General features: G+C 40.8%; 1 protein-coding gene across 4 annotated transcripts in view; it reads left to right on the top strand.

Moving 5' to 3' along the window:
- The first annotated feature begins 3257 nt into the window (after positions 1–3257).
- CERS5 (ceramide synthase 5) overlaps positions 3258–26843 on the top strand; it is a 34119-nt gene continuing 10533 nt past the window's right edge. The window contains exons 1-2 of one of the 4 annotated variants that reach the window (XM_059082812.2): positions 3258–3647; positions 26530–26635. In XM_059082812.2, coding sequence (XP_058938795.2) covers positions 3271–3647; positions 26530–26635 — 483 coding nt within the window. In that variant the 5' untranslated portion in view covers positions 3258–3270. The remainder of the gene's footprint in view (positions 3648–26529; positions 26636–26843) is intronic. The other 3 variants (XM_067009263.1, XM_059082811.2, XM_067009262.1) reach the window with 3 other exon arrangements.

Raw genomic sequence — 26843 nt, 5'->3', positions numbered from 1 at the left:
AACTTTTCAATGTTCCTTTTCCATTATTATTTTACATTGTTACAGTCTCTCAGGACCTGCTTTTACCGTAGCAGTTTGGGTAGAAAAGGCAGATGGGTCTGATGGGTATCAAGTGAAGAGACATGCAATGTATACTTCTTACCACTAGGTGGTGGTGTTGGGCTGATCTTAGGCTTTCATCCTCCTAGAAAACATTTTTCTTGAAAATTGAAAGCAACTTGGCAAGAGAATTATTGTGTACATTCAAAATGAGCTGTTTGTTTTACCAATTCAAAATGCAGTGGTGATTTTTTATTGTTAATTGTATTCCACATTTAATAATTTACCTTACAAGTATACCTAAATGCTAAATGGAATTTCCAAATGCCTCTGCTGAAAATGGACTTGTTTTCTACCCTGGGCAGAGGCATAGTTAGTTGTTTGATTTCCTTGCTTGCAGAGGCAACTGTCCCAATTAAGGTACCTTTTTTAATGGGAGTGTAGATTTCCTTGGAGATAGAAACGCTTTTTGAGTCATCTGTTAACATTTTCCAGGGTCACTGTGTGTTCCAGTGTCTTGCCTGGTCTTCTAAGTGCATGTCCAGGTACTACTGTCTGCTCTTGACCCCAACACAGGCTGAAGTCATTTAGAAAGCCCTGTTCACTGAACAGTTAATCCAGAAGTTCCTGCTGACATTTATAAAATATCCAATCTTGGCTTGAGTTTAGCTACCTTTACTCTGTGACTCATGGCTTGCTGCTCTAACCCATCCACATTGTACTCCCTATATCTACTAACCTTACACAAAAAGTCTGAGTGCCTATGGCTGGCATTAATGGGTATCAGTTGAGTATGTCACCATATATCAGGTACTTGGGGGCTGAGATTACCCTTGGAAGAACTCCTTTCTGTGCCTTTCAAGGGCTAAGATAGACATAGGTACAGACAGTAGAGACAAGAATTAGCTCCATAATCAATATAAAAGGATATTCTTATCAAGAGAATGACCAGATAACACTAAACATTCTTAAAAAACAAAAGAACCTACAGCCAAATAAAAAGTGCTTATCATTTATTCTCTCAGCTCTCTAAATGAAGGCAACCTGTTGGACTATGTCAATGTTGACAATAGGATGATGTGAATTTTTCTGTTGATAAAGTAGGAAAAGGGGCCAGCTTGGGACTTGAGATGGTTAAGGAGACTCTGTCCATGACTGCTAGAGGGGCCAACTTAGTTCTTTTACCAGCTTGCTGGTCAGATCACTCCTGGCCAAAGTGAAACCTGTACTAAATTTGCTTTCATTATGTATTTTGTCAGCAATATGTTTTCTAACAGTCAAGAGGTTGAGAAACGGTACATATGTGTTTTTCTGGGAATAGATCTTGAGACGAAGATCATTGTGTGTTGGCCTCTGCGTGCTAAGTTAGCGTGTTCTTTGTTCCTTGGGGCTCTGCTTTGAATTCCCATGGAATCAGAGAGAATTTACTTCTTTTATTTATTTATTTATTTATTTTGGCCACATCACTCAGCATGTGGGATCTTAGTTCCCCAACCAGGGATCGAATCCATGCCCCCTGCAGTGGGGGCATGGAGTCTTAACCACTGGACCACCAGGGAAGTCCTGTGAGTTTACTTCTTTTAAAACGTATATTGGGGCTTCCCTGGTGGCGCAGTGGTTGAGAGTCTGCCTGCCGATGCAGGGACACGGGTTCGAGCCCTGGTCCGGGAGGATCCCACATGCCGCGGAGCGGCTGGCCCGTGAGCCATGGCCGGTGAGCCTGCGCGTCCGGAGGCTGTGCTCCGCAATGGGAGAGGCCCGCGTACCGCAAAAACAAACAAAAACAACAAAAAAACCAAACGTATCTTGAATATAGGGTAGTTACCATTAAGCTATTTCTGGGTTTGGACGAAAATGGCTTCAGGCAGTGTGGTTCTCAGACCAGCAGCAGTGGCATGACCTCTGAGTTTGTTAGAAATGAGAAATGCACATTCATGGGCCAACCCTGAACCTCCTGAATCAGAATCTCTTTGGATGGAGTCGAGAAAACTTTTAGCAAACTCTCCATGTGGGAGATGAGAGAAGCTAATGTCTGAGCTGTGGCACACTGAGGTTTGAGAACCCCTGAACTAAAGCAGACCTTCTAGTCTACTCTTTAAGGTGGCTCCTGTTTTTTTCTCTTCTTTCTCTCCCTTTGAAACTCTGTATCTTCTGCTGCAAGCATGGCTACTAGTATAAAGATACTCAATCTGTCCTTGGACAAGATTAGTTGTTTAATCTTTTTTCAGATCATTCTAGGTAGCCTGTGATAATTAACCTTGTAGTCAGGTTTGAACGGTTGGCACCCAGGGTTCAGCGTTCTCCAGAGGTTGAGGGACAATTTAGAATTCAATGTTTTGAAGGTTTCTTGTCTATGGCTCCCCTCCCTGTTTATGTAGATCTACAAAAGAGTTCAATGTTCAGTGTGGAAATCTAAAATTAAGGAGTTTTATAGGATAAAGCCTTAGGGTTCTGGAATCTAAAGACTTTCTAGTTCAGAAGCTCAGCTCTACCACTTGTTTATATAGCCTCGGGCAAGCTGCTCTATGGACCTCAGTTAAATAACTCATCCATAAAACAGTAAATACCTACTTCATAGAATGAGGAAGTTAAATAATGTGTGTAACTTGTTCAGTGCAGTACCTGGCATATAGTAAACCTCATTAAACATTGGCCATCATCTACTTTTCTTTTTCCTTTATATTTTCCTTTGGATATCTTCCATTTCCTTTTCCCCATGAGAAGAATAAAAGGATTTTTAAAAGTCAATTTTGAGGGATATACAAGGATAGGGGGTTGACATCATGGAGGGGCACGAAGAGAGAAAAAGGGTGGGGAGCAAAAAGAACGCTGCTAGTAGGCGGGACCAGCTGAGATGGCGATAAACCCTAGTGAGAGATGGGGGCTGTGAGGGAGTGGGGAGAGAGAGAGCGAGAGAGAGGTATGGCCTTCCAGGGAGCAGGAACAGCTTAAGCTGGCTGGACTGAGAAGAATGTCCCCATAAGGGAGCTATGCCTGAAATAAGGGATGTAGCCGTAGCTGGACGGGAGACTGAGGGAGGAGGAAAATCTTGGCCGAAACCGGTAGCAAAAAGGGGCGGCACGGGCCTGTGCGGGGTGGGACCATGGCTGGGTGGAGGCGGGGCGGGAAAAGGAGGGGCGTGGCTGGGATCGGGAGGCGGAGTCCCGAGGAGAGGCGGCCGGTGAGGGAGGTGGGCGGGGAGGTGGGCGGGGAGGTGGGCGGGGAGGTGGGATGGGCGGTGAAGAAGCCCGGCCCCGCAAAGGAGGCGGGCTGAGACGTAACGGGGACGAGAAGGGGCCGGAAGGGGGTGGCCGCCGGTCCGGCCCCGCCCCGGGGTCGCCTCCCCGCGGGTTCTGTCGGCCGTGGCGGCAGCTGAAGCTGTGGCGGCGGTGGCCGCGGGGTGGGCGTAATATGGCGACAGCGGCGGCGGGAGCCCTGGGCCTGCTGTGGGGCTGGCTGTGGAGCGAGCGCTTCTGGTTGCCCCAAAACGTGAGCTGGGCCGACCTCGAGGGGCCAGGCGACGGCTACGGCTACCCGCGGGCCCGGCACATCCTCTCGGTGTTCCCGCTGGCGGCGGGCGTGTTCTCCGTGAGGCAGCTCTTCGAGCGGTGAGAGCCCGCGGGCGAGCGGCGCGGAGGGCTGTGGGCGCGGGCTGGTGAAGCCGGTCCGGGGGGAGAGGCGGAGGTCGAGGACCGGAAGACGAACTGCAGGGAAAGCCCGGAAGCAGGAGTCTGGGAGAGCCTGGGCCGCGCGCGGGATGCTCCGAGGGTGGCCTAGGTGGTCGTGGAGCCTAGCTAAAGACAGGGAATTTGGGGCTTGGACATTGAAAGAGTGAGAGTTGAAGGGGGCACTGGACCCGTTCAATTTGAGAACCCGGGATGGGTGTCTCATAGGCCTCTCCCCAACCTCCAAGGATTCTGCAGCCCAAGAAACAGGTTGAGTGTGAGCTGCGACCGAGAACCCGAGGCGGGAAACAAGAAAGGCCTGCCAGAACCAGAACTAGTTGGGGGCATGGAAGCTGAAGGGTCGGCGCAAGAGCCAGACGTTCCAAGCCGAAGGAATGGGTTCCTGGGAAGATAAGATTTGTGAGGCCACTTTAGTTCCAGAGAGTTGAGGGGCACAGAATTAGTTAGGCCCTAAGCCTTGGTTCTTCACACCGCATGGACACGTGTGTGTGTGTGTGTGTGTGTGTGTGTGTGTGTGTGTGTGTTTCAATAAAATACTGCCAGAGCCCATAAGAGAGTAGAAATCTGGTAGGGATAGGGTGTGGTGGAGCCTGAGGCTTCCAGAGTATGGAAAGGTGTCAAATTAGTTGCAGAAACAGGCTTTGGAGGCCTGAAATGGAAGGAGGAGTGGTCATGTTGAAAGGATGGAGAGCCTTAGGGCGTATGAGACAACAGCTGTATTGAGACAACAGCTGTATTGAGCCAGCTTCTAAGTGACCATGTGTTCTTGACAAAAAGTGTTTTCACTTTTCATTGAGTGAGCGGCTCCTGTCTTCTGTCTAAGATAAAGATATCCATTGAGGACTTGTGGTGATTTTACAATGTGGACTGATAGCTGTGAGTGATTTTGATCGAGTCTACTCATACTCCGGGAAAGGTGACTTCTTTCTGCATAGGTCTCAGGTAATGAGGATGGCACTTTGACATCTTTTGTTCCTTTGGCCTATAGAGCAGGAATGCCCTTTCGAGGATGGGACTATATTGCAGATAGACTACTCTGTTACTGTCTGAAAATCTAATATTATCTGCTTTGGATTACTTCTTTGATTTGCCTACTATTTCTGACACAAAAATCTTTCAAAAATATATGTTATATGTTTCCCACCATTCATCCATTATTTAACAGCGTTTATGTGTTGTCGTCAAAGTGCTGTGCCAGAAGTTTAAGTATAGGCATTGTATTAAGTATTCCTGGGGTAGAGGCACAAACCGCTTGTCCCTCTTAGGAGTAACCTAGGTCCAGGTACTCTCCACCTTCGCATCTGTATATGAGAGCAAAAAAAAATAGAGAAAGACAGTATAATGACTGAAAAGGAAAATACACAATTCAGGAGAGAAAAAAAATGTTCATTGTCCTAGGAAAAGATTCTCTGCTTTTCATATAAATATATGTTAATATGGAAATTTCTCCACGTTATTGGTAAGAGGAAATAGCTTGTTGCTTCTAAACACTCATTTTATATAAGCTTGCATATATCTTCAGATTTCTCAGGAGTGCCCCCAGGTGACTGTGAAGACGTACATATCCCCTGGCACAGCCACTGGAAAGGATCCTTTTTACCTGTGGGAATTCTATCTGAATGTTTCTGTGGTGCTCCAGTGTCAGGGGAGAAGGGGTGGATGGCAATACTGATGTGAAAGCATTCTAGCATGATATTCCTTGGCTAGTAAGGACAGGTACCTTGTTCATGTCATGTTTGACCTTAGGAAAGTTTAAGCCTAGAAGCAGTCTTGCTACTTTGTTTCTCTTTAAGACCTACCACTTAAGTTAGCAATAGAAATTACAGCTGGTTTACCAGTTCTTCTCTTATTGTGCTGGACTTCCATAAAGGTAATAGAAGCCACTTTTAGAGTATAGAAAAAGATATATCAGAAATATTGGTTCATTTATTCTCTTTCCTACATTTTCTCCTTTCTCAAATCCTAACTACTTAGTTTCTAAAAGTGATTCATGTAATAATCATAAACTGTAAGAGCTAGAACTCCAACCTCCATTTATATAAATAGTAAACTAAGGCTTAGAAACATTTTGCAGCTTTTCAAGAGGCTGCATACTCACCTGGGGGAGGAGGTAGAACAAAGATCCAGAATGTTTTCCCCAGCCCCTTTCTCTTTCCACTGTATGATGTGGCCACTTTTCATATTCCTCAAAACCCCCTTTCAAGAGTTAAGATTTAACCTGCCATTCCTACTATTCTAGGATTTGGAGAACAAATCCATGTACATCTTATTCTTGGTTATTTAATATAATGTGTTTGACCTGAAATTTGCATTTTTTGCTTCAAATTGTTCTGCATATATTAATGTCTTATACTATGCCCTTTGATAAATTATCTCTGTGTTGTTTTAAGAATATCCCAAAGAAAAAATACAGAGTTTACAGTTTATCCTTACTTTTTCTTTCTTCTCATCAACCACACCAAGCATTTGTTTATTTTATTATTATTTTATAATTTTATTTATTTATTTATTTATGGCTGCGTTGGGTCTTCCTTGTTGCGTGCAGGCTTCCTCTAGTTGTGTGCAGGCTTCCTCTAGTTGTGGCGAGTGGGAGCTACTCTTGGTTGGGGTGCGCAGACTTCTCAATGCGGTGGCTTCTCGTTGTGGAGCACGGGCTCTAGGTGTGCGGGCTTCGGTAGTTGTGGCACATGGGCTCAGTAGTCGTGGCTCGAGGGCTCTAGAGTGCAGACTCAGTAGTTGTGGCACACAGGCTTAGTTGCTCCAAGGCATGTGGGAGCTTCCTGGGCCAGGGCTCAAACCCATGTCCCCTGCATTGACAGGAGGATTCTTAACCACTGCGCCACGAGGGAAGTCCCCATTTTATTCTTTAAGTTCCCACATTCCCTGAAGAGCTGTAGCCTCATCTCATAGGGACAATTTGAAAAGCCACCTGACCATATGTTAATGTATCTAGCTATTTCGCTAAAGAACTGCAGATAGGAGATTATTACCTACCCAAGCATAGAGGCTTTTGCCTTTGTGGGCCTCTGCTAAGTGGTTGCATTATGGTGGCCTGCACCTTGCAAAATACCTTAGATGTGGCATGTGGTCAGTAAATTCTGATTGAATGTTTGAGAAGGGTCCACCCTCGTCTACTCAGATGCCCAGAGGAGTAACTGGAATCTAGATTTTCAACATAAAATAGATGTTTGGCTTCACTGAGAGAGACAAAACTATAATTCCTTTGTTTCTGTTAAATTTCACCATACTATATTTGCATGTTGTGCACCTTTCTGCAGTTTCTTTCTTTTTCCTCACCCGCCATGCACACACTCATGCTACTCTATACCCTATCAAAAGAGAGGTAAGAAACTCTTCCACCTGTTCTTTAAAACTTCTTTTAATATTACATTGATGATTGAGACCTGAGGGAATGAATAGTCCAAGCTAGGTCTGCTGTGTCTTACTTAAATTGGATCTTAAAGATAAAATTGTTTGAAATTTAATATCTAGTCCCTGAGCACTTATTCCTTGGGATCAAGTATGAGCTTGAGACTTAATATTGATATCATCAGAGCTACATAGGCTCATTTATTTTGAATATGGTATGGCAATAGGAGCTTTATGTTGCCAGGAGAAAATTGTTTTGTGAATTATACAGGAGATAGATTAGAGCTCTCCTTGCTGCTCATTCATTATTCCAGTCCCCTCTTCTCTCCTGTTACTTCCAAGGCAACCTTACTGGCATCTCTAAGGAACTTTCTCAATACCATTCTCTGGCACAGGGGACTAACAGACTCACTTACTGGCCTATCTTGTAACTAGAAACAAGAGCAGTGACTCACTTTTTTATGCACATTGCTTAACCACTCATTTCATCTTCCTCTTGTAAACCTTGCTACCTCTGCTACATGCTGCCTTTTTTTTTTTTTTTCCTGTTCTTCCCCACTTCTGCCAAGTGGAGGAAGAAGAACCTTTTTCCTCTTCCTGACAGACCTGCTGCCTTCCTTCTAGGTCCATGTCATGTCACAACATTGTGACCCAGTATTAGTAGGTCCTCCAGACTGGAGAGAGGTATTGGGAGGAATGGACATAGCTGCTGACTAGGTTGTAAGGGAGATTGCCCATTCCACTACATCCCTAAAGGTATTCTGTTGGGCCTCATTGAATTGTAAATCACAGAATTAAGTCAGGTTTTCAGATCCAGCAGAGTGAGATTAAAAAAGATGGTCACATGGCTCTGCCCTTATCTAAGAGCCCACCTCTTACTAAGCTCCAGATGATCAGAAGCCTTATGTGTGCCCTCCTCTCTCCTGGAAAAATTTCCCCAGCCCTTTCTGTGCAGTGGGTGTTGATGCTCTGCAGACAACCCTGAATACTGTCATGACTGAGGTCAGGTTCCTGGCTTACCCCTGGAGACAATATATTAGTCACAGAAAAGAAACATGTCAGATATTTTTGCTTTAGCCACTTCTTGATTCAGAAAACTAGGGTCTCCTAGTTGGGTAAAGAAGAGATTAATGGGGAGAAGAGGAGGCATCAAGTGAACTCTGTACCTTCCTTATAAAGTGGGAGGGGGAGATGTACCTATTTTGGCTTCCTCACCAGAGGTACTTTTAGGCAGATAAAGCTGCTTTCTAAAGAATTCACTGAGTTTTGGGCTCTTTGTGGTTGAATCCACTCCTACTTTATCTTTGGGCAAGTTAATTGAGGTGTTGCTGCAAAAGGAGTTAACCATAGTCACTTCTAACTAAAAAAAAAAAATCGGAAACTCGTTTTCCTAGATGCAAAGGCAGTTTTCCTAGATATGAAGAATTCTCTCTGAATTATCTAGTACTGTGGTTTCCAGTATAGGAGCCACTAGCTAGTACAGTAGCTACTAGCTTTTGGGAATTTCAGCTGTGACTGGTCAGCACTGAATGTGTTCTAAGTGTAAAATACACACCGGATTTTGAAGACTTAATGCAGGAAAAAAAAATTAAACTATCTCAATTTTTAACATTGATTACATATTGACATGATAGTATTTTGGATATATCAGGTTAAACAAAGTATATTATCAAAATTAATTTCACCTGTTTCTTTTTTACTTTTTTAAATTTATTTATTTATTTATTTATTTATTTTGCGGTATGCGGGCCTCTCACTGTTGTGGCCTCTCCCGTTGCGGAGCACAGGCTCCGGACGCGCAGGCCCAGCGGCCATGGCTCACGGGCCCAGCCGCTCCGCGGCACGTGGGATCTTCCCGGACCGGGGCACGAACCCGTGTCTCCTGCATCGGCAGGCGGATTCTCAACCACTGAGCCACCAGGGAAGCCCCCTTTTACTTTTTTTAAAGTGCCTATCAGAAAATTTAAAATTACATATGTGGCTCACATTATTTCTATTGAGCAGTGCTGATGATAGTGATTCAAATAAGTATTAATAACCAAGAAGAGAATTGTAATGTAGATTCATATTTGATTTATTTTTTATTTATGTTTTTAAAAAATATTTTTTTGGCTGCATCAGTCTTAGTTGCGGCCTGCAGGATCTTTCGTTGCGGTGCAGGGGCTTCTCTCTAGTTGTAGTGTGTGGGTTTTCTCTCTAGTTGTAGCACGCGGGCTCCAGAGCACATGGGCTCTGTAGTTTGTGGCATGCCAGCTCTCTAGTTGAAGCACGCAGGCTCAGTAGTTGTGGCGCGCTGGCTTAGTTGCCCCGTAGCATGTGGGATCTTAGTTCCCGACCAGGATCGAACCCACGTCCCCTGCATTGGAAGGTGGTTTCTTTACCACTGGAGCACCAGGGAAGTCCCTGATCTTGTTTTTAAGCACCAGAAGGTGATTAGTCCTGAGTATATTGGACCAGGTTTTAAACAGTGGGGCTTTCTAAAAAATTATAGTAATAATGGGATTTTTTAAATGTAAATCATTTTCTGAATGATTTAAATGACTAGTTATAGTCTATTTTGAGTAACTGTTGATTAACAGTGCCTACTAGCCAAATATTGCTCTGGAGTTTTTTTCTTCTGCATATATTTCCTCAGTCGAGTAGTTAATGATGTGTAACAAATAAGTTTGTCAAGTAGTTCATTGTACATGAGGTGCTACACAGCCCTGATGAGGCAATGAGAATAATCAAACTATTGTATTATTCTCAAAATTATGGAGTTTCTTAAAAAAGGGTATGTATCTTGTAGTCTTCAGTTCCGGGGTAGTGTCAGCATTTGTAAGAAGTCTCAATTATAGGCACAAAGGGTCTCAAACTAAATCAGATTGTTGTGGCTGTGTTTTAATACTTCTTGGGGAAATCTCCAGTTATAGACTGAAATTAGTTAACTTGAATTTATACTGATTCTCCAGAAATCATTGACCTTCTACATGTAGCTGGTACATCTGATGACCTAGGAGGACAGGTGGCCACATTTCCTTGAAACGCTTTACCTTTTAGTTGAGAATTAAGTTTTTACCCATTTGTTCATCTGTTCATTCATAAACAATTATTTATTGGGAGCTTAGTGTATGCCAGGTATCAAACTAAGTGCCAAGAGTAAAAAAGTAAGTCATGGTGTCTACCTGCAGGCAGAGAGCAAGAAAACCAGTGGTTAAAATAGAGTGTAATGAATGTATGCACAAGGATAAGTCATAGGAATTTGGAAGAGGTGGATTCGGTTCCTTTTAACAGTTATTAACTGAAATACAGGCTTAATGTCCCACTAACAAACACTTGTTTCTTGAATTATGAAGGATGGTAAAAACTTCTTAAGAAGGGGCTTTTTGTTAACCGTTTTCTCTAATCCACCTCTTATTCAACATGCATGCATTTGTGTTCCTACTTTAAGCAAATGCATTAAGTAGTATAATTACTCACCCATTTAAAAAATAAATATTTTTTTTAAAAAAATAAATTAAATAAATAAATATGTTTAATGAAAGAAATGTTGTAGGTAGTTGGAGGAGTTCTTAAACAACGAGAGTCTTAGGGACCTCCAACTGTTCTCCAGCCATACTTTGAGAACTGCTGCTACTTGCTGCTCTATAGCAAGTAAAATATTCATTAGCTACTGTATAATAAAACTACAACTTAGTCTTAAATTAGCTTGTGTCTGTGAAGCATTTTAATATACTTATATACTCTAAGTAATTCTTATTATCTCACAACTTACTTCTCTCATAATAAGAATGCTGATCCTTCTCTCTCATCACAGTACCAAGTAGGTTCATCAGATTGCATAGTTATTAGTCATCTTAATTCTTTAAGGCCCTCTTCTAGGTCTAAGTGAAGATAGCTTTGATGGAAATGGGAGAAGGAGTGAAGAATAGTCTGGTATAAATCCACAGTGTATGCCTGGCCATGGCTTAGGATAGCATAAAGGTTCATAAATATTCTCTTCTTTTTAGTTTGTTTCTGCTTTGTTTTAAGAGCAAATTGGCCAATTAAAAAAAAAATAGTCCTTAAAAAAACCTGCAAAGATTACTTGCACACCGACCATGCAAGAAATGTTGGATTTGGTGGTATAGGTGTCCTTGAGAAGTGTAGTACCTCGTACACAACAAGTACATATGTGTACAACAAATGTGTATAACACATTTGCTTGTATATAGCAAATCCTGTCCTCTTAAGAATTTACTCAGAAAAAATACACTGATGTGCATGCATATGTATATGGAATATACAAAATAATATATGATTGGGAGTCAACAGCACATAAGTGAATAAATAGTATAGCTTAGTAATTCTTAAATCTTTTGTTCTCAGCATTTTTCTTTTTTTTACTCTTAAAAGTTATTGAGGATCCCAAGGAGCTTTTGTAGATGTAGGTTACATATACCTCTCAATTTTTTCATATTTGAAATTGAAATCGAGACATTTAAGAAATATATTTATTATTTCATTAAAAATAACAAAAATAGGACTTCCCTGGTGGCGCAGTGGTTAAGAAACTGCCTGCCAATGCAGGAGACACAGGTTTGATCCCTGGTCCAGGAAGATCCCACATGCTGCGGAGCAACTAAGCCCGTGTGCCACAACTACTGAAGCCCACGTGCCTAGAGCCGGTGCTCTGCAACAAGAAAAGCCACTGCATTGAGAAGCCCGGGCACTGCAAAGAAGAGTAGCCGCCACTCGCTGCAACTAGAGAAAGCCCACGCACAGCAACAAAGACCCAAGCAGCCAAAAATAAATTAAAAAAAAAAAAAAAAAAAAGCCTATTACATGTTAACGTTAACATATTTTTGAAAGATAATTTTCTAAACAAAAAAATATTTAGAGAAAAACATTGATTTTATATTTTTGCACATCTCTTTAATGTCTGGCTTAGTAGAAGATAGCTGAATTCTCCTCGCCGGCTTCTACATTCAATCCCTTCTGATATGTTGTTTTGGTTGAAGTATATAAGTAAAAGCTGGCTTTACACAAGTATGTTATTGGAAGGGGGAAGTATTTTATCTTTGATACTACACCAAAACACAAGGAGTAGTTTCTTAAAGGTTGGTTAGAATCTGAAACCATATCAGTAAGCTTTCCATTCATGTTAAAATCCACTGGTGTCTTACACTTTGAATGGACATTATGTATTGGTCACTTGAAAATACTGGTTCACTAAGTTATACAGATATCCTAAATGTCAATACATTTCATTATACAGTATTAAAAAATCATATAGTAATCTCACTGTAACAGTCTCATCAGAAAAACCTTGAAGTATTGGGACATTGTCAAGCTTGAAGGGAGATATATGGTCTCTAAACTTCTAATTTTCACTTGAAAGCTTGAATTTTATCAATGGCAAGAGTGTTTGTTTTTTGAAGTGACAGGCTTATTTCATTCATTTTTAAGAAAATATCTCTGAAATACCCAGTTCCTGAATAACCATAGTTTGTCTGTCAGTCATTCTTTTGGGTAAAAATGGTGTTTTTTGTAAAAAGTGATTTTAGTTCAGCATACAACTCAATCAGTCAAACAAGTGCATTTCTTTGAGACAACCGTATCCTTTGGTATGCAATAAAAGTGCTTTCTGTGTACTGCCCATTTTATCACAGAATACTTTTTAAAAATGTACTCACGGGTTGGCATTTAATAAAATTAATCATTTGTATTGCTTCATCAAGGACATTCTTTAGTGAAACTGGCTTTGTTGTTGTTGTTAAGAGGCTATAGCAAGAAAGAATATAATAACTACTACTGCAGTTTGGTGCCATTGCCCTGATTTGTGCTCAGCTTCCATAAGTTAACCCACCATTGCTTTTTTTTGCATCCTCATTGTAAATATCAACACCATAACAAAGGCAAATGTCTTAATATCATTACGAAAATAGTTTTGACTTTATGAGCCCCCAGAGAGTATCTCAGGGATGCTCTGGGGTCTGTGGACCATACAGACCCTCTGCTGTTACTGAATGAGATCACCCAGGGTTGAGTGTGTAGAGTAAGGTAAGAATCTGCATAGAACCCTGAGAAAACACTGTGTTTTAGGAAAAGGCAGAGGAAAAAGAAACCCAAAGAAGATAAGAGGTATGACAGCCATAGAGTATTTGATAATATCAGTAGTTAGCATTTAATAAGTACTTACTTTGTCCCAGGCACTGTTCTAAGTACTAAACATTGAATCTTCACGGTAACTTTATGAAGTAGGTAGATACTGTGGTTATCCTCATTTTACAGATGAGAAAACTGGAACAAGGAGAAAATTAAGTAACTTGTCCAAGGTGACCCAACTAGCAGTGCACACCAGGAAGTCTAGTTCTACTGCCAGAAAGATAGAGGGAGAAAACTAGGGAGAGTGTGACAGAAAGGAAGCTAAGAGGAAAGAGCATTTCAAGGGGGAGAACATGCTCAGTAATGTCAAATGGCACTAAGTGGTCGGGTAAGATGCAGGCCTGAAAAGCATCCATTTGATTTCACAATAAGGAGATCATTGATGACTTTGGCAAGAGCAGCTTCAGTGAAATATAGGGACAGAAGCCAGATGAGAGAGATAGGAAGGTTGAGGATTGAGTGGGAGTTAGAAGAGAAGTCATGAGAGAACTTTTTCAAGAACTTTAGTTGTGAGGTGGGTGAGAGCAGAGGGTGTGAAGGACAGGAAGTGCTGTTTTAAGATGGGAAAACTTGAGCATGTTCAAGGTCGGATGAGAAGAAACAAGTGGAGAATGAAGCCAAAGATAATAGAAAAAAATAGGAATAAATAGAATAAAATTTCTAATCAGGAAGAGAATGGATATAAAGCACAGGGATATTAGTTTTAGATAAAGTGGTTCTGATGCAGGAAGTGAAGGCATTCCCTTCTCAGCGGAGATTCTTGAGAGTCTTAGCTATTTCTACTTCTTTCTTCCTCCTCTTTATATCTTTTGCTGCTATAACTCATTACTATCTTTTATTAGAGTCTCCATTTTATTGGAATTTCTTTGGTGAATGTTACCACCGGTCTCCAAATTGCCAAATCCATTGGATACTGAAATCCTTGTCTTACTTGATCTCTACCTCATTTGATACAACTCCACCTCTGACATTCCTGTACCCTAAATTCACCTTTTATGTTGGTGTTTCCCAGTATTCTGACCTTGGTTCTCTTTTTAGTTTATATTCCTTTCTTATGTAGTCACATCCACCCTCACAATTTTAGCTACCACCTATATTCTCATCCTCTCTCTCTCTTTTTTCCTCTTTTTTCTTTCTCATATCTTTGTGTCTGTGTCTGTGTGTATGTATCTTAAGCCCTTTTTCCAAGCTTATTTGCCTACTAGACTGTTGCATTTCAATGTTCCATGGGTACTTCAAATTCAGCATACATACAACTCATCTTTCACTCCCAAATTTGCTTTTCTTATCTTATTCTCTACTTGGTTGAGGCTCTATAATCAACTTAGTTTCCCAGTCTGGAAACATAGAAGGCACCCTTGATTTTTCCTTTTCTTTTGCCTCCTACATCTGTCCAGTCACCAAGTTCTATCGGTTTCACTTTCTCACCATCAATTGAATCTAACCTTGCCTTTCCATTTCTATAGCCTTAGTTCAGTGCTTTATTACTTATAGCATGGATTTTTTACAATAGCCTAAAGCCTTTCAGTGACTCTCCATTAATTACAGGATAAAGTTCAAGCTTAGCCTAACATGCAAGGTACCTATGACCTGGCCTCTAACTACTTGTATAGTTTTTTCCCCTGTCATTGTCACCACCTCCATTCCCGATTTGTACATTGCATACTTCTGTAAGCCCTTTCTTATCTCTTTGCTTTAGTACATGCTGTTCCCTCTGCCTGAGTGTGCTTTTTATTTTTTTAATTTTTTTTAACTTTTAAAAACTTATTTATTTTTTAACGTCTTTATTGGAGTATAACTGCTTTACAGTGTTCTGTTAGTTTCTGCTGTATAACAGAGTGAATCAGCTATATACATACGTATATCCCTATATCCCCTCCCTCTTGCGTCTCCCTCCCACCCTCCTTATCCCACCACTCTAGGTGGTCACAGAGCACCGAACCGATCTCCCTGTGCTATGCAGCTGCTTCCCACTAGCTATCTGTTTTACATTTGGTTGTGTATATATGTCAATGCTACTCTCTCACTTCGTGCCAACTTAAGCTTCCCCCTCCCCGTGTCCTCAAGTCCATTTTCTATGTCCATGTCTTTATTCCTGTCCTGCCCTTAGGTTCATCAGAACCTTTTTTTTTTTTTACATTCCATATATATGTGTTAGCATACAGTATTTGTTTTTCTGTTTCTGACTTACTTCACTCTGTATGACAGACTCTAGGTCCATCCACCTCACTACAAATAACTCAGTTTCATCTCTTTTTATGGCTGAGTAATATTCCATTGTATATATATGCCCCATCTTCTTTGTCCATTCATCTGTCGATGGACACTTAGGTTGCTTCCATGTCCTGGCTATTGTAAATAGTGCTGCAGTGAACATTGTGATACATGACTCTTTTTGAATTACGGTTTTCTCAGGGTATAAACCCATTGCTGGGTCATATGGTAGTTCTATTTTTAGTTGTTTAAGGAACCTCCACACTGTTCTCCATAGTGGCTGTATCAATTTACATTCCCACCAACAGTGCAAGAGGATTCCCTTTTCTCCACACCCTCTCCAGCATTTATTGTTTGTAGATTTTTTGATGATGGCCATTCTGACTGGTGTGAGGTGATACCTCACTGTAGTTTTGATTTGCAGTTCTCTAATGATTAGTGATTTTGAGCATCTTTTCATGTGTTTGTTGCCAAACTGTATATCTTCTTTGGAGAAATGTCTGTTTAGGTCTTCTGTCCGTTTTTGGATTGGGTTGTTTGTTCTTTAGAGAAATATCTATTTAGGTCTTCTGCCCATTTTTGGATTGGGTTGTTTGTTTTTTGATATTGAGCTGCATGAGCTGCTTGTATATTTTGGAGATTAATCCTTTGTCAGTTGCTTCATTTCCAAATATTTTCTCCCATCCTGAGGGTTGTCTTTTCATCTTTTTTATGGTTTTCTTTGCTGTGCAAAAGCTTTTAAGTTTCATTAGGTCCCATTTGTTTATTTTTGTTTTTATTTCCATTTCTCTAGGAGGTGGGTCAAGTGGGTTCATCTCTGGGCTTTCTATCCTGTTGCATTGATCCATATTTCTGTTTTTGTGCCAGTACTATACTGTCTTGATTACTGTAGCTTTGTAGTATAGTCTGAAGTCAGGGAGCCTGATTCCTCCAGCTCTGTTTTTCTTTCTCAAGATTGCTTTGGCTCTTCAGGGTCTTTTGTGTTTCCATACAAATTGTGAAATCTTTTGTTCTAGTTCTGTGGAAAATGCCATTGGTCTTTTGATAGGGATTGCACTGAATCCGTAGATTGCTTTGGGTAGCATAGTCATTTTCACAATGTTGATTCTTCCAATCCAAGAACATGGTATATCTCTCCACCTGTTTGTATCATCTTTAATTTCTTCCATCAGTGTCTTATAGTTTTCTGCATACAGGTCTTTTGTCTCCTAGGTTGGTTTATTCCTCGGTATTTTATTCTTTTTGTTGCAGTGGTAAATGGGGGTGTTTCTTTAATTTCTCTTTCAGATTTTTCATCATTAGTGTATAGGAATGCAAGAGATTTCCGTGCATTAATTTTGTATCCTGCTACTCTACCAATTTCATTGATTAGCTCTAGTAGTTTTCTGGTAGCATCTTTAGGATGCTATGTATAGTATCATGTCATATGCAAACAGTGACAGTTTTACTTCTTCTTTTCCAATTTGGATTCCTTTTATTTCCTTTTCTTCTCTGATTGCTGTGGCTAAAACTTCCAAAGCTATGTTGAATAATAGTGGTGAGAGTGGGCAACCTTGTCTTGTACCTGATCGTAGAGGAAATGGTTTCAGTTTTTCACCATTGAGAATGATGTTGGCTGTGGGTTTGTCAATATATGGCCTTTACTATGTTGAGGTAGGTACCCTCTATGCCCACTTTCTGGAGAGTTTTTATCATAAATGGGTGTTGAATTTTGTCAAAAGCTTTTTCTGCATCTATTGAGATGATCATATGGTTTTTATCCTTCAATTTGTTAATAAGGTGTATCACATTGATTGATTTGCATATATTGAAGAATCCTTGGCATTCCTGGGATAAAGCCCACTTGATCATGGTGTATGATCCTTTTAATGTGCTGTTGGATTCTGTTTGCTAGTATTTTGTTGAGGATTTTTGCATCTATGTTCATCAGTGATATTGGCCTGTAGTAGTTTTCTTTTTTTGTGACATCTTTGTCTGGTTTTGGTGTCAGGGTGATGGTGGCCTTGTAGAATGAGTTAGGGAGTGTTCCTTCCTCTGCTATATTTTGGAAGAGTTTGAGAAGGATAGGTGTTAGCTCTTCTCTAAATGTTTGATAGAATTTACCTGTGAATCTATCTGGTCCTGGGCTTTCATTTGTTGGAAGATTTTTAATCACAGTCTCAATTTCAGTGCTTGTGATTGGTCTGTTTATATTTTCTATTTCTTCCTGGTTCAGTCTCAGAAGGCTGTGTTTTTCTAAGAATTTGTCCATTTCTTCCAGGTTGTCCATTTTATTGGCATATATTTGCTTGTTGTAATCTCTCCTGATCCTTTGTATTTCTGCACTGTCAGTTGTTACTTTTTCATTTCTAATTCTGTTGATTTGAGTGTTCTCCCTTTTTTTACTTGATGAGTCTGGCTAATGGTTTATCAATTTTGTTTATCTTCTCAAAGAACCAGCTTTTAGTTTTACTGATCTTTGCTATTGTTTCCTTCATTTCTGTTTCATTTATTTCTGATCTGATCTTTATGATTTCTTTCCTTCTGTTAACTTTGTGGTTTTTAGTTCTTCTTTCTCTAATTGATTTAGGTGTAAGGTTAGGTTGTTTATTTGAGGTTTTTCTTGTTTCTTGAGGTAGGATTGTATTGCTATAAACTACCCTCTTAGAAATGCTTTTGCTGCATCCCATAGCTTTTGGATCGTTGTGCTTTCATTGTCATTTGTGTCATTTGTATTTTTATATTTCCTCTTTGATTTCTTCAGTGATCTCTTGTTTATTTAGTAGCGTATTGTTTAGCCTCCATATGTTGGTATTTTTTACAGTTTTTTTTCCTGTAATTGATATATAGTCTCATAGCACTGTGGTCGGAAAAGATACTTGATACGATTTCAATTTTCTTAAATTTACCAAGGCTAGATTTGTGACCCAATATATGATCTATCCTGGAGAATGTTCCATGAGCACTTGAGAAAAATGTGTATTGTGTTGTTTTTGGATGGAATGTCCTATAAATATCAATTAAGTCTATCTTATTTAATGTGTCATTTAAAGCTTGTGTTTCCTTATTTATTTTCATTTTGGATGATCTGTCCATTGGTGAAAGTGGGTTGTTAAAGTCCCCTACTATAATTGTGTTACTGTCGATTTCCCCTTTTATGGCTGTTAGCATTTGCCTTATGCACTGAGGTGCTCCTAGATTGGGTGCATAAATATTTACAATTGTTATATCTTCTTCTTGGATTGATCCCTTGATCACTATGTAGTGTCCTTCTTTGTCTCTTGTAATAGTCTTTATTGTAAAGTCTATTTTATCTGATAGGAGAATTGGTACTCCAGCTTTCTTTTGATTTCCATTTGCATGAAATATCTTTTTCCATCCCCTCACTTTCAGTCTGTATGTGTCCCTAGGTCTGAAGTGGGTCTCTTGTAGACAGCATATGTATGGGTCTTGTTTTTGTATCCATTCAGTCAGTCTGTGTCTTGGTTGGAGCATTTAATTCATTTACATTTAAGGTAATTATCGATATGTATGTTCCTATTACATTTTCTTAATTGTTTTGTGTTTGTTTTTTTAGGTCTTTTCCTCCTCTTGCGTTTCCTGCCTAGAGAAGTTTCTTCAGCATTTGTTGTAAATCTGGTTTGGTGGTGCTGATTTCTCCTAACTTTTGCTTATCTGTAAAGGTTTTAATTTCTCCATCGAATCTGAATGAGATCCTTGCTGGGTAGAGTATTCCTGGTTGTAGGTTTTTCTCCTTCATCACTTTAAATATTTCCTGCCACTCCCTTCTGGCTTGCAGAGTTTCTGCCGAAAGATCAGCTGTTAGTTAACCTTATGGGGATTCACTTGTATGTTATTTGTTGCTTTTCCCTTGCTGCTTTTAATATTTTTTCTTGTATTTAATTTTTGATAGTTTGATTAATATGTTTCTCAGCATGTTTCTCTTTGGATTTATCCTGTATGGTACTCTCTGTGCTTCCTGGACTTGGTTGACTATTTCCTTTCCATGTTAGGGAAGTTTTTGACTATAATCTCTTAAAATATTTTCTCAGATCCTTTCTTTTTCTCTTCTTCTGGGACTCCTATAATTCTAATGTTGTTGTGTTTAATGTTGTCCCAGAGGTCTCTGAGACTGTCCTCAATTCTTTTTATTCTTTTTTCTTTATTCTGCTCCCTGGCAGTTATTTCCACCATTTTATCTTCCAGTTCACTTATCTGTTCTTCTGCCTCAGTTATTCGGTTATTGATTCCTTCTAGAGTATTTTTAATTTCATTTATTGTGTTGTTCACCATTGTTTGTTAGCTCTTTAATTCTTCTAGATCCTTGTTGAATGTTTCTTGTATTTTCTCCCTTCTGTTTCCAAGATTTTGGATCATCTTTACTATCATTACTCTGAATTCTTTTTCAGGTAGGTTGCCCATTTCGTCTTCGTTTATTTGGTCTTGTAGGTTTTTACCTTGCTCCTTCGTCTGTAACTTTTTGTTGTTGTTGTTGTTGGGTGGTGCTGTATTCCTGTCTTACTGGTTGTTTGGCCTGAGACGTCCAGTACTGGAATTTGCAGGCAGTTGGATAGAGCTGGGTCTTGGTGCTGAGATGAGGACCTCTGGGAGGCCTCACTCCAACTGATATTCCCTGGGGTCTGAGGTTCGCTGTTAGTCCAGTGGTTTGGACTTGGAGCTCCCACCACAAGAGCTTGGGCCCAACCTCTGGCCTGGGAACCAAGATCCCGCAAGCTTTGTGGCACGGTTAAAAAAAAAAAGGAAGAAAGAAAGAAAGAAAAAAAGGAGCAGTACAATATGACAGAGAAAAAACAAAATAGAATTAGAAAGATAAAAATTATGTTAGGAAAAATAAAACTATAATTGAAACAACTGCAACAAGGTAAAATAAAACCACAACAGAAAAAAGAAAAAAAGAAAGGATGGGAGGGGGCAAGCCAAAAGGAGAGAACAATAACAAAGTATAAAGAATAAAATAAAATTAGAAAAGTAAAAGATTTATTAGGAAAAATAAAAATATGAAAGAATCAACAACAATGAATCAACAATGTAAAACAGAACCCCAATCTAAAAGAGGAAAAAAGAAAAGAAAAAAGCCTTGGCCATGGGGGCAGAGTTTAGGCTGGGGTGGCATTTAGGCAGGGGTGATGTTTATGGTGGGGTGAGGCCTAGGCCGGTGGAGGGTGACGTTTGAGCATAGGGTGGGGCCTAGATGGGTGACGTTTAAGTGTGGGGTATGGCCTCTGCTTAGGACCTGTGGGGAAGAGGAGAGACAGCATGTCCAAAGGAGGGCCTCAGGAGTGTGGAGTTCCGTTGTTTGGAGGTAGGGTGCTGAGTGAGGGTGTGTGGGTGGGGTTTAGGCCCAGCTCGTTGGAGGGGGTCTCCGAGTATAGAGTTGGGGCCCTGGGTGGGGGTGTAGGGGCGGGGCTTGGGCTCTGCACAGCAGGAGGGAGGCTCGGAGGGCAGAAGATTAGGCCCAGGAGCCCAATAGGCTTCCTGGTGCCTAAGTGGACAGGGTAAGCGCTGGCTCCCTTCCTTCATGCTGCTCCCCCACCGTCTCACACAGGGTCTCCCCGATTGCCACTGGACCCCTAACCATGGGTGGGTCCCGCTGGGTCTAGGAACTCCTCCCCTCCCCCAGCCACACCTCGGGGTGCTGGTCCTGGAGGTTTGGCCTTTACTTTTGCTCCCCCTTCCCTCCCTCCCACTTCCTCAGGACCTGCGGGGCTGGAGGCGGCCTAGGTGGGCAGAGGATCGGACCTGGGATCTCAGCAGGTGGGCAGGGGACACCTGGCCACACTCCCTTTTGATCCCCTGCCCTCCCAATGGTCCCCCAATTTCCCCGTTTTCCCCTCCCCCAGCCACCCTTCAGGGGCGCCAGTCACGTCCGGCCTCCACTTCTCCTCCCCCTTCACTCCCTCCACACACTACCGGGTCACTGGGGGTTCCTCCCGTCCCTTTAGGTGTCTGTGGTCCCCTTCTGGTGCCTGATAGGTGCCCTAGTTGTGAGGAGAGGGGAATTCTGCATCCTCCTAGTTCGCCATCTTGACTCCGCCCCCGAGTGTCCTTTCTACTTTCTCCTTCTCTTTCAACTCTTTAGAAGTTACTTACATTTTTTAATGTGATTGGTTTATTAAGAATTCAGTTGTAGGGAGTTCCCTGGCAGTCCAGTGGTTACGAGTCTGCGCTTTCACTGACTAGGGAATCGGATTCAGTCCCTGGTTGGGGAACTAAGATCCTGCAAGCCGAGTGGACGGCCAAAAAAAAAATTCAATTGTATAGGGAAAGGACTTTCTGAATGTTTTCTATGGGATTCTGCATTTGCCTCTAAATATCTCAGCTATCTTCTCTCCGTGTGTGTGTGTGTGTGTGTGTGTGTGTGTGTGTGTGTGTCTGTCTGTCTGTCTCTCTGTGTGGAGGGTGGTGGAGGGAGTATTCAGGTTCAAAATATTTAGTTACTCAATACTCTTCACCTAATGATTACCATCTTCATCAGTCTGGATAAGACCTTCTCTTTTTATTGTATTTTTCCCTTCTTCATCTTGTTTTCTATTTCAGTTTCTTTGATGGTTATTTTTCTTTTTTATATATCAATTTTGACATTTTTGTGTTTTTCCAGAAATTGATCTAAGCCAGTGCTTCCCAACCCAATCATGTTGCTGCACACATAGAAAATAATATGTGCATGCACAGTGGGGTATGTGAGGTGTCTGGCTACCACCCACCCCATGGACCACCCTGAGAGCTAAGAGCAGTGTCTCAACATAAATATAGCCCATCTGTGTTACTTTCCATGACACAGTAGTTGAGAAGCTCAATCTAGACTTTTGAATATATTTGTGTATAGTTCATATACATCAATGATGTTACAGTGGGTCACAAAGATAGAATTGTTGATATAGCTCTTGTCTTTGGTATGAAAAAACAAAGCAGTGAGTAATTAACCCCTGCTTAGGTCAGCTGCTGCCATGTATCTGGAGGACAGGAAAGGGGCAGAATGAAATGGTCTCTCTAGGGCAGGACAGATACAGTACAATCAGGTTGGGTCACTAGACTTATGTTCCTGGAGTGGCAAGTGGAAAGGAGTAGTTTACCATTATAGACCACTAGATGCCTACTTATTCAGATATGCAGGCAAAGGGTAGTCTGGTCTTACAAATTATTTTAAAACTTGGGTAACATTGATACTGGAGAGGACAGAAAATCACAAGATAAGTTTGACAATGTCTTCCAGCACAACAGTTTTCAAACTATGATGTCAGGAATCTTTTACACTATTAAAAGTTATCAAGGACCCCAGAGAGTTTTTGCTTATATGGACAATATCTACCAATATGTACTGTTTTAGAAATTAAAATAGAAAAAATTTTAAATTGTATTTATTAATTCACTTCTACATAACAATACATTGATTGTATTGGTAATATAACTAACGTTTTATGAAAAATTACTTTTCCAAAACAAAAATAATGTGAGGATAGCATTATTTTACATTTTTGTTAGTCTCTTTAATATCTGGTAGCTGTAGTGTCATATCAGTTCTGCATTCCATCTGTTGGCTGTATGTCATGTAAGTTGTGGAAAATTCCACTGTACACTCATGAGAGAATGAGAGAGAAAAGAATTATTATGAAACTATAGAATTATGAGAATAATTTTGACCTTGCAGAGCTCCTGAAAAGGGTCTCAGAGGTCTCCAAGCACACTTTGAGAAGAGCTGATTTAACAGAAAGGATGAATGCTAATGCTAGGCTCTTTGGAGTTTGACCAACCTATTTTATAAGTTATACTAAATGCCAGGTGAATAATGTAGAATGAACACATGACTGGGTGTGAACTGTCTCAAAGTTCTGATTTGAATTTTGTTTTTTTGGTTGCGCCGTATGGCATGTGGGATCTTAGTTCCCCAACCAGGGATCCAACCTGTGCCCCCTGCAGTGGAAGCATGGAGGCTTAACCACTGGACCGCCAGAGAAGTCCCCTGATTTGAATTTTTTTATCACAGAAAAAATTGTTCGGACTTCCCTGGTGGTCCAGTGGGTAGGAATCTGCACTCCCAATGCAGAGGGCCCAGGTTCAATCCCACAGGCATGTGGCAACCACGAGTTCACATGCCACAACTAAGAAGCCGGTGCGCTGCAACTAAACATGCCACAATGAAGATCCTTCGTGCTGCAGCTAAGACCTGGTGCAGCCAAATAAATGATTAAATAAATAAATATTTTTTTAAAAATTCTTTTCCAATCGTTAAGTCCTTATTTTTGGTTTTGTGCTTCATGCTATAGCACAAAATCAGTGCCCAATAAATATTTGTCAAATAAACACATTTTCTTAGAGTCTTACAGCTCTCACTGACTTGATGCCAGTAGCTTTGTATTTCATTGAACTCTGAACTAATGAGGGCAGGATGTGAGCTTATGCAACTCTAGGATATTAAGTCTGCTTCAAGGTCTAGATAATAAAGCAATCTTGGCTTCACCCAAGTGATCAGGGTACAAATCCATCCCTGTTGTGTGAAAGAGGGTTTCTTGCTCTTCTCACTTTGCTGGAGGTACCATCAGGGAGTACCCACACTGAACTGTCTGTTCCTAATAAAAATAATAATAGCTGCCTTTTAATGAATGTTTACAAAGTGTCAGGTACTGGGTTAGGCATGCATCGTGTCATCTCATCTTTAAAATAAACCTGTGAAGCAGATATTATTATCCTTATTCTGTAGGTGAGTAGCTTTCACAAAGTCTCTTAGCTGGTAAAATCTGTCTAACCCCAGGGCCTTTAATCACCTGACTGCACTGAGGAAGAGGCCTGGATCAGGGAGTAAGAGTAGGAATTGGAAAGGCAATTTTTTGTTCTTGGATCTACCTCTTCATTCAATTAACATAGGTGGAGGAGACAGGGAGAGAGGATTCAGTGCTTTTATCTCTGATATGGCACCAACTCAACAGCAAAGAATGGCTGCCTTTTTTTTTTTTTTTTTTTTTTTTTCTGGCCATGCTGTGGCATGGCATGTGGGATCATAGTTCCTGGACCAGGGGTCGAACCTGCGTCCCCCTGTAGTGGAAGCGCGGAGTCCTAACCACTGGACTACCAGGGAAGTCCCAAGAATGGCTGCCTTAATTACTCTTCTGGATGCTGATCAATGCTGGGTCCAAACTGAGCTCCAACAGAACAAGGGTGGAATTCACTAGACCTGTTCCTTGTCAATTGCTGAGCAACTACTGAGTACAGAACCTTGATAAATACAAAAACAGTATTATCTGTGTTCACAAGGAGTTTAAACATGATTGGGGGTTTAAAATATTTGTATACAGAATTATATACCAGGAAGTATAAATTAAAGTATCTGTTAGCACTGGCATTTGAATGAACCTTTTATACCAACGGTGCAAAAGAGAGAAAAGAATGGGTTGTAGATGTGGCTTACTTTATCTGAATCAATGCTTCCCCATGGCTCAGGAACTTTGGTGATAAAGGTAAAAGAAGTTTTCATAGAGGAAGACAATAAAGTTTCTTGTTTTCAGTCCCTCCCTTAGAGATAAATTCTGGATTCGAATGCAGGTCAAGAAAATAGGTCAAGAGCATTCCATCTTACACCTCCCAGTTATAATTTCATCATGAGACTCCCTAAGATGCTAAGAGAGCTAGAACTGGTTTTGACTTATTCTGAAAGTGACTACATAAAGCTTTTCCTACAGCTGAGGCTCATAAAAATCTATGGTTGTGGAGAACAGATCTTTCTTGCAGAACCAAGGAATAATTCCTCAGTTTTCAAAGATGTAAAAGTTATAAGTTAGTTATAATCAATGATATCACCATGGAATCTTAGAAAAAAATCTTTTTAAAAAAAATTTATTTATTTTATTTTTTTTTTGGCTGTGTTGGGTCTTCGTTGCTGCATGTGGGCTTTCTCTAGTTGTGGCGAGCAGGGGCCACTCTTCATTGTGGTGTGTGGGCTTCTCCTGTTGCGGAGCATGGGCTCTAGGCACGTGGGCTTCAGTAGTTGTGGCACGTGGGCTCAGTAGTTGTGGCTCACAGGCTCTAGAGCTCAGGCTCAGTAGTTGTGGCGCATGGGCTTAGTTGCTCCGCAGCATGTGGGATCTTCCCAGACCAGGGATCGAACCCGTGTCCCCTGCGTTGGCAGGTGGATTCTTAACCACTACGGCACCAGGGAAGCCCAAGAAAAAAAATCTTATACGTCATCTCATATAACCCCTTCTTTTAGATGACAAAACCAAAACCCAAGAATTAAGTGACTTGACCAAGTTTATGTGACTTATTAGTGGTAGATCTGCAACTAGAATTGAGTACTTATAGGTAATTTCCTTCTTACCACTCTTGGTAGTCTCCCAGTTTCTTTCTTCAGAGCTTCTGAAAGTTCAAAGTATTTCCGTATAGTCTTTTGATTAGGCAGGAAGGTGACCATGACCCGGGATATTTGTGTTTAGGAAGAGCTCAGTCTCAGTTCTACTTTTCCCTCCAATTAAGATCTTCTTGATCATCTGATATAAGGGAAATTACCGTTTATTAAGCACTTTCCTTGTGTCACGGTCTTCATATATGTAATATCATTGTACCTGCAAGATTCATGTAAAGTAGACCTGCTTCTAACATTTTAATGGGAATATAAATCCCCTGGGAATCTTGTTAGTGCAGATTCTGATTTTGCTGGTCTGAGATGGGGTTCAAGATTCTGTATTTCTAAAAAGCTTCTAGGAAAAACCAGTAATGCTGTTTATCTGTTGGCCTTATGTTGAGTAGCAAGAATCTTAATCTTATAGATGAAAAAACTGAGCTTTAGCAAGATTAAATAAGTTGCCCAAGTTCATACAGGCAGTAAATGGTAGACTAGTGATTTGATCTAGATCTCTCTGACTCTAAAGCTCAAGATGTAATAAGGGAAGCCAGGGAAAAATGGAAAGAGAGCTTATGTTCCAATATTGCTTAAACAGGTCACTTCTCAAGTGAGTCAATGGCAGAATCCAGAACTAAATCAAAAAGTCCTGGCTCCCAGCCAAGTGTTTCCCCTTTTTCCTCTTATCAATCCCCTAATCAGGATCTTTGCTTTATGCTTAGCAAACCATTTTTAGAATTGGCTTTTGGGTTTTCTCCATTACAGGTTTATTGCCAAACCCTGTGCACTCCATGTTGGCATCCAGGACAGTGGTCCTTATCAGGCCCAACCTAATGCCATCCTTGAAAAGGTGTTCATATCTGTTACCAAGGTAAGTGGGCAAAGAAACAGAGGAAGATTCGCATGGGGGTTTATCCCATAGGGCAGGGGAGGATAAAAGAGCAAGTATTTCCAAGGGTAGGGATAGGATGGGATGGTCTTTCACATTTGGGTAGTCCATAGAGCTATTAAGAAAACTTTATCCACTCAGGGAAATACCTTTGGGCCAGGATCCCTTAAATAACTCAGGTTTACATACA

Source organism: Kogia breviceps, chromosome 12, assembly GCF_026419965.1.
Source record: "Kogia breviceps isolate mKogBre1 chromosome 12, mKogBre1 haplotype 1, whole genome shotgun sequence".
Classification (NCBI taxonomy): domain Eukaryota; kingdom Metazoa; phylum Chordata; class Mammalia; order Artiodactyla; family Physeteridae; genus Kogia; species Kogia breviceps.
Note: the sequence above shows the minus strand (reverse complement) of the source record. Positions and strands in the feature narration are given on the sequence as shown.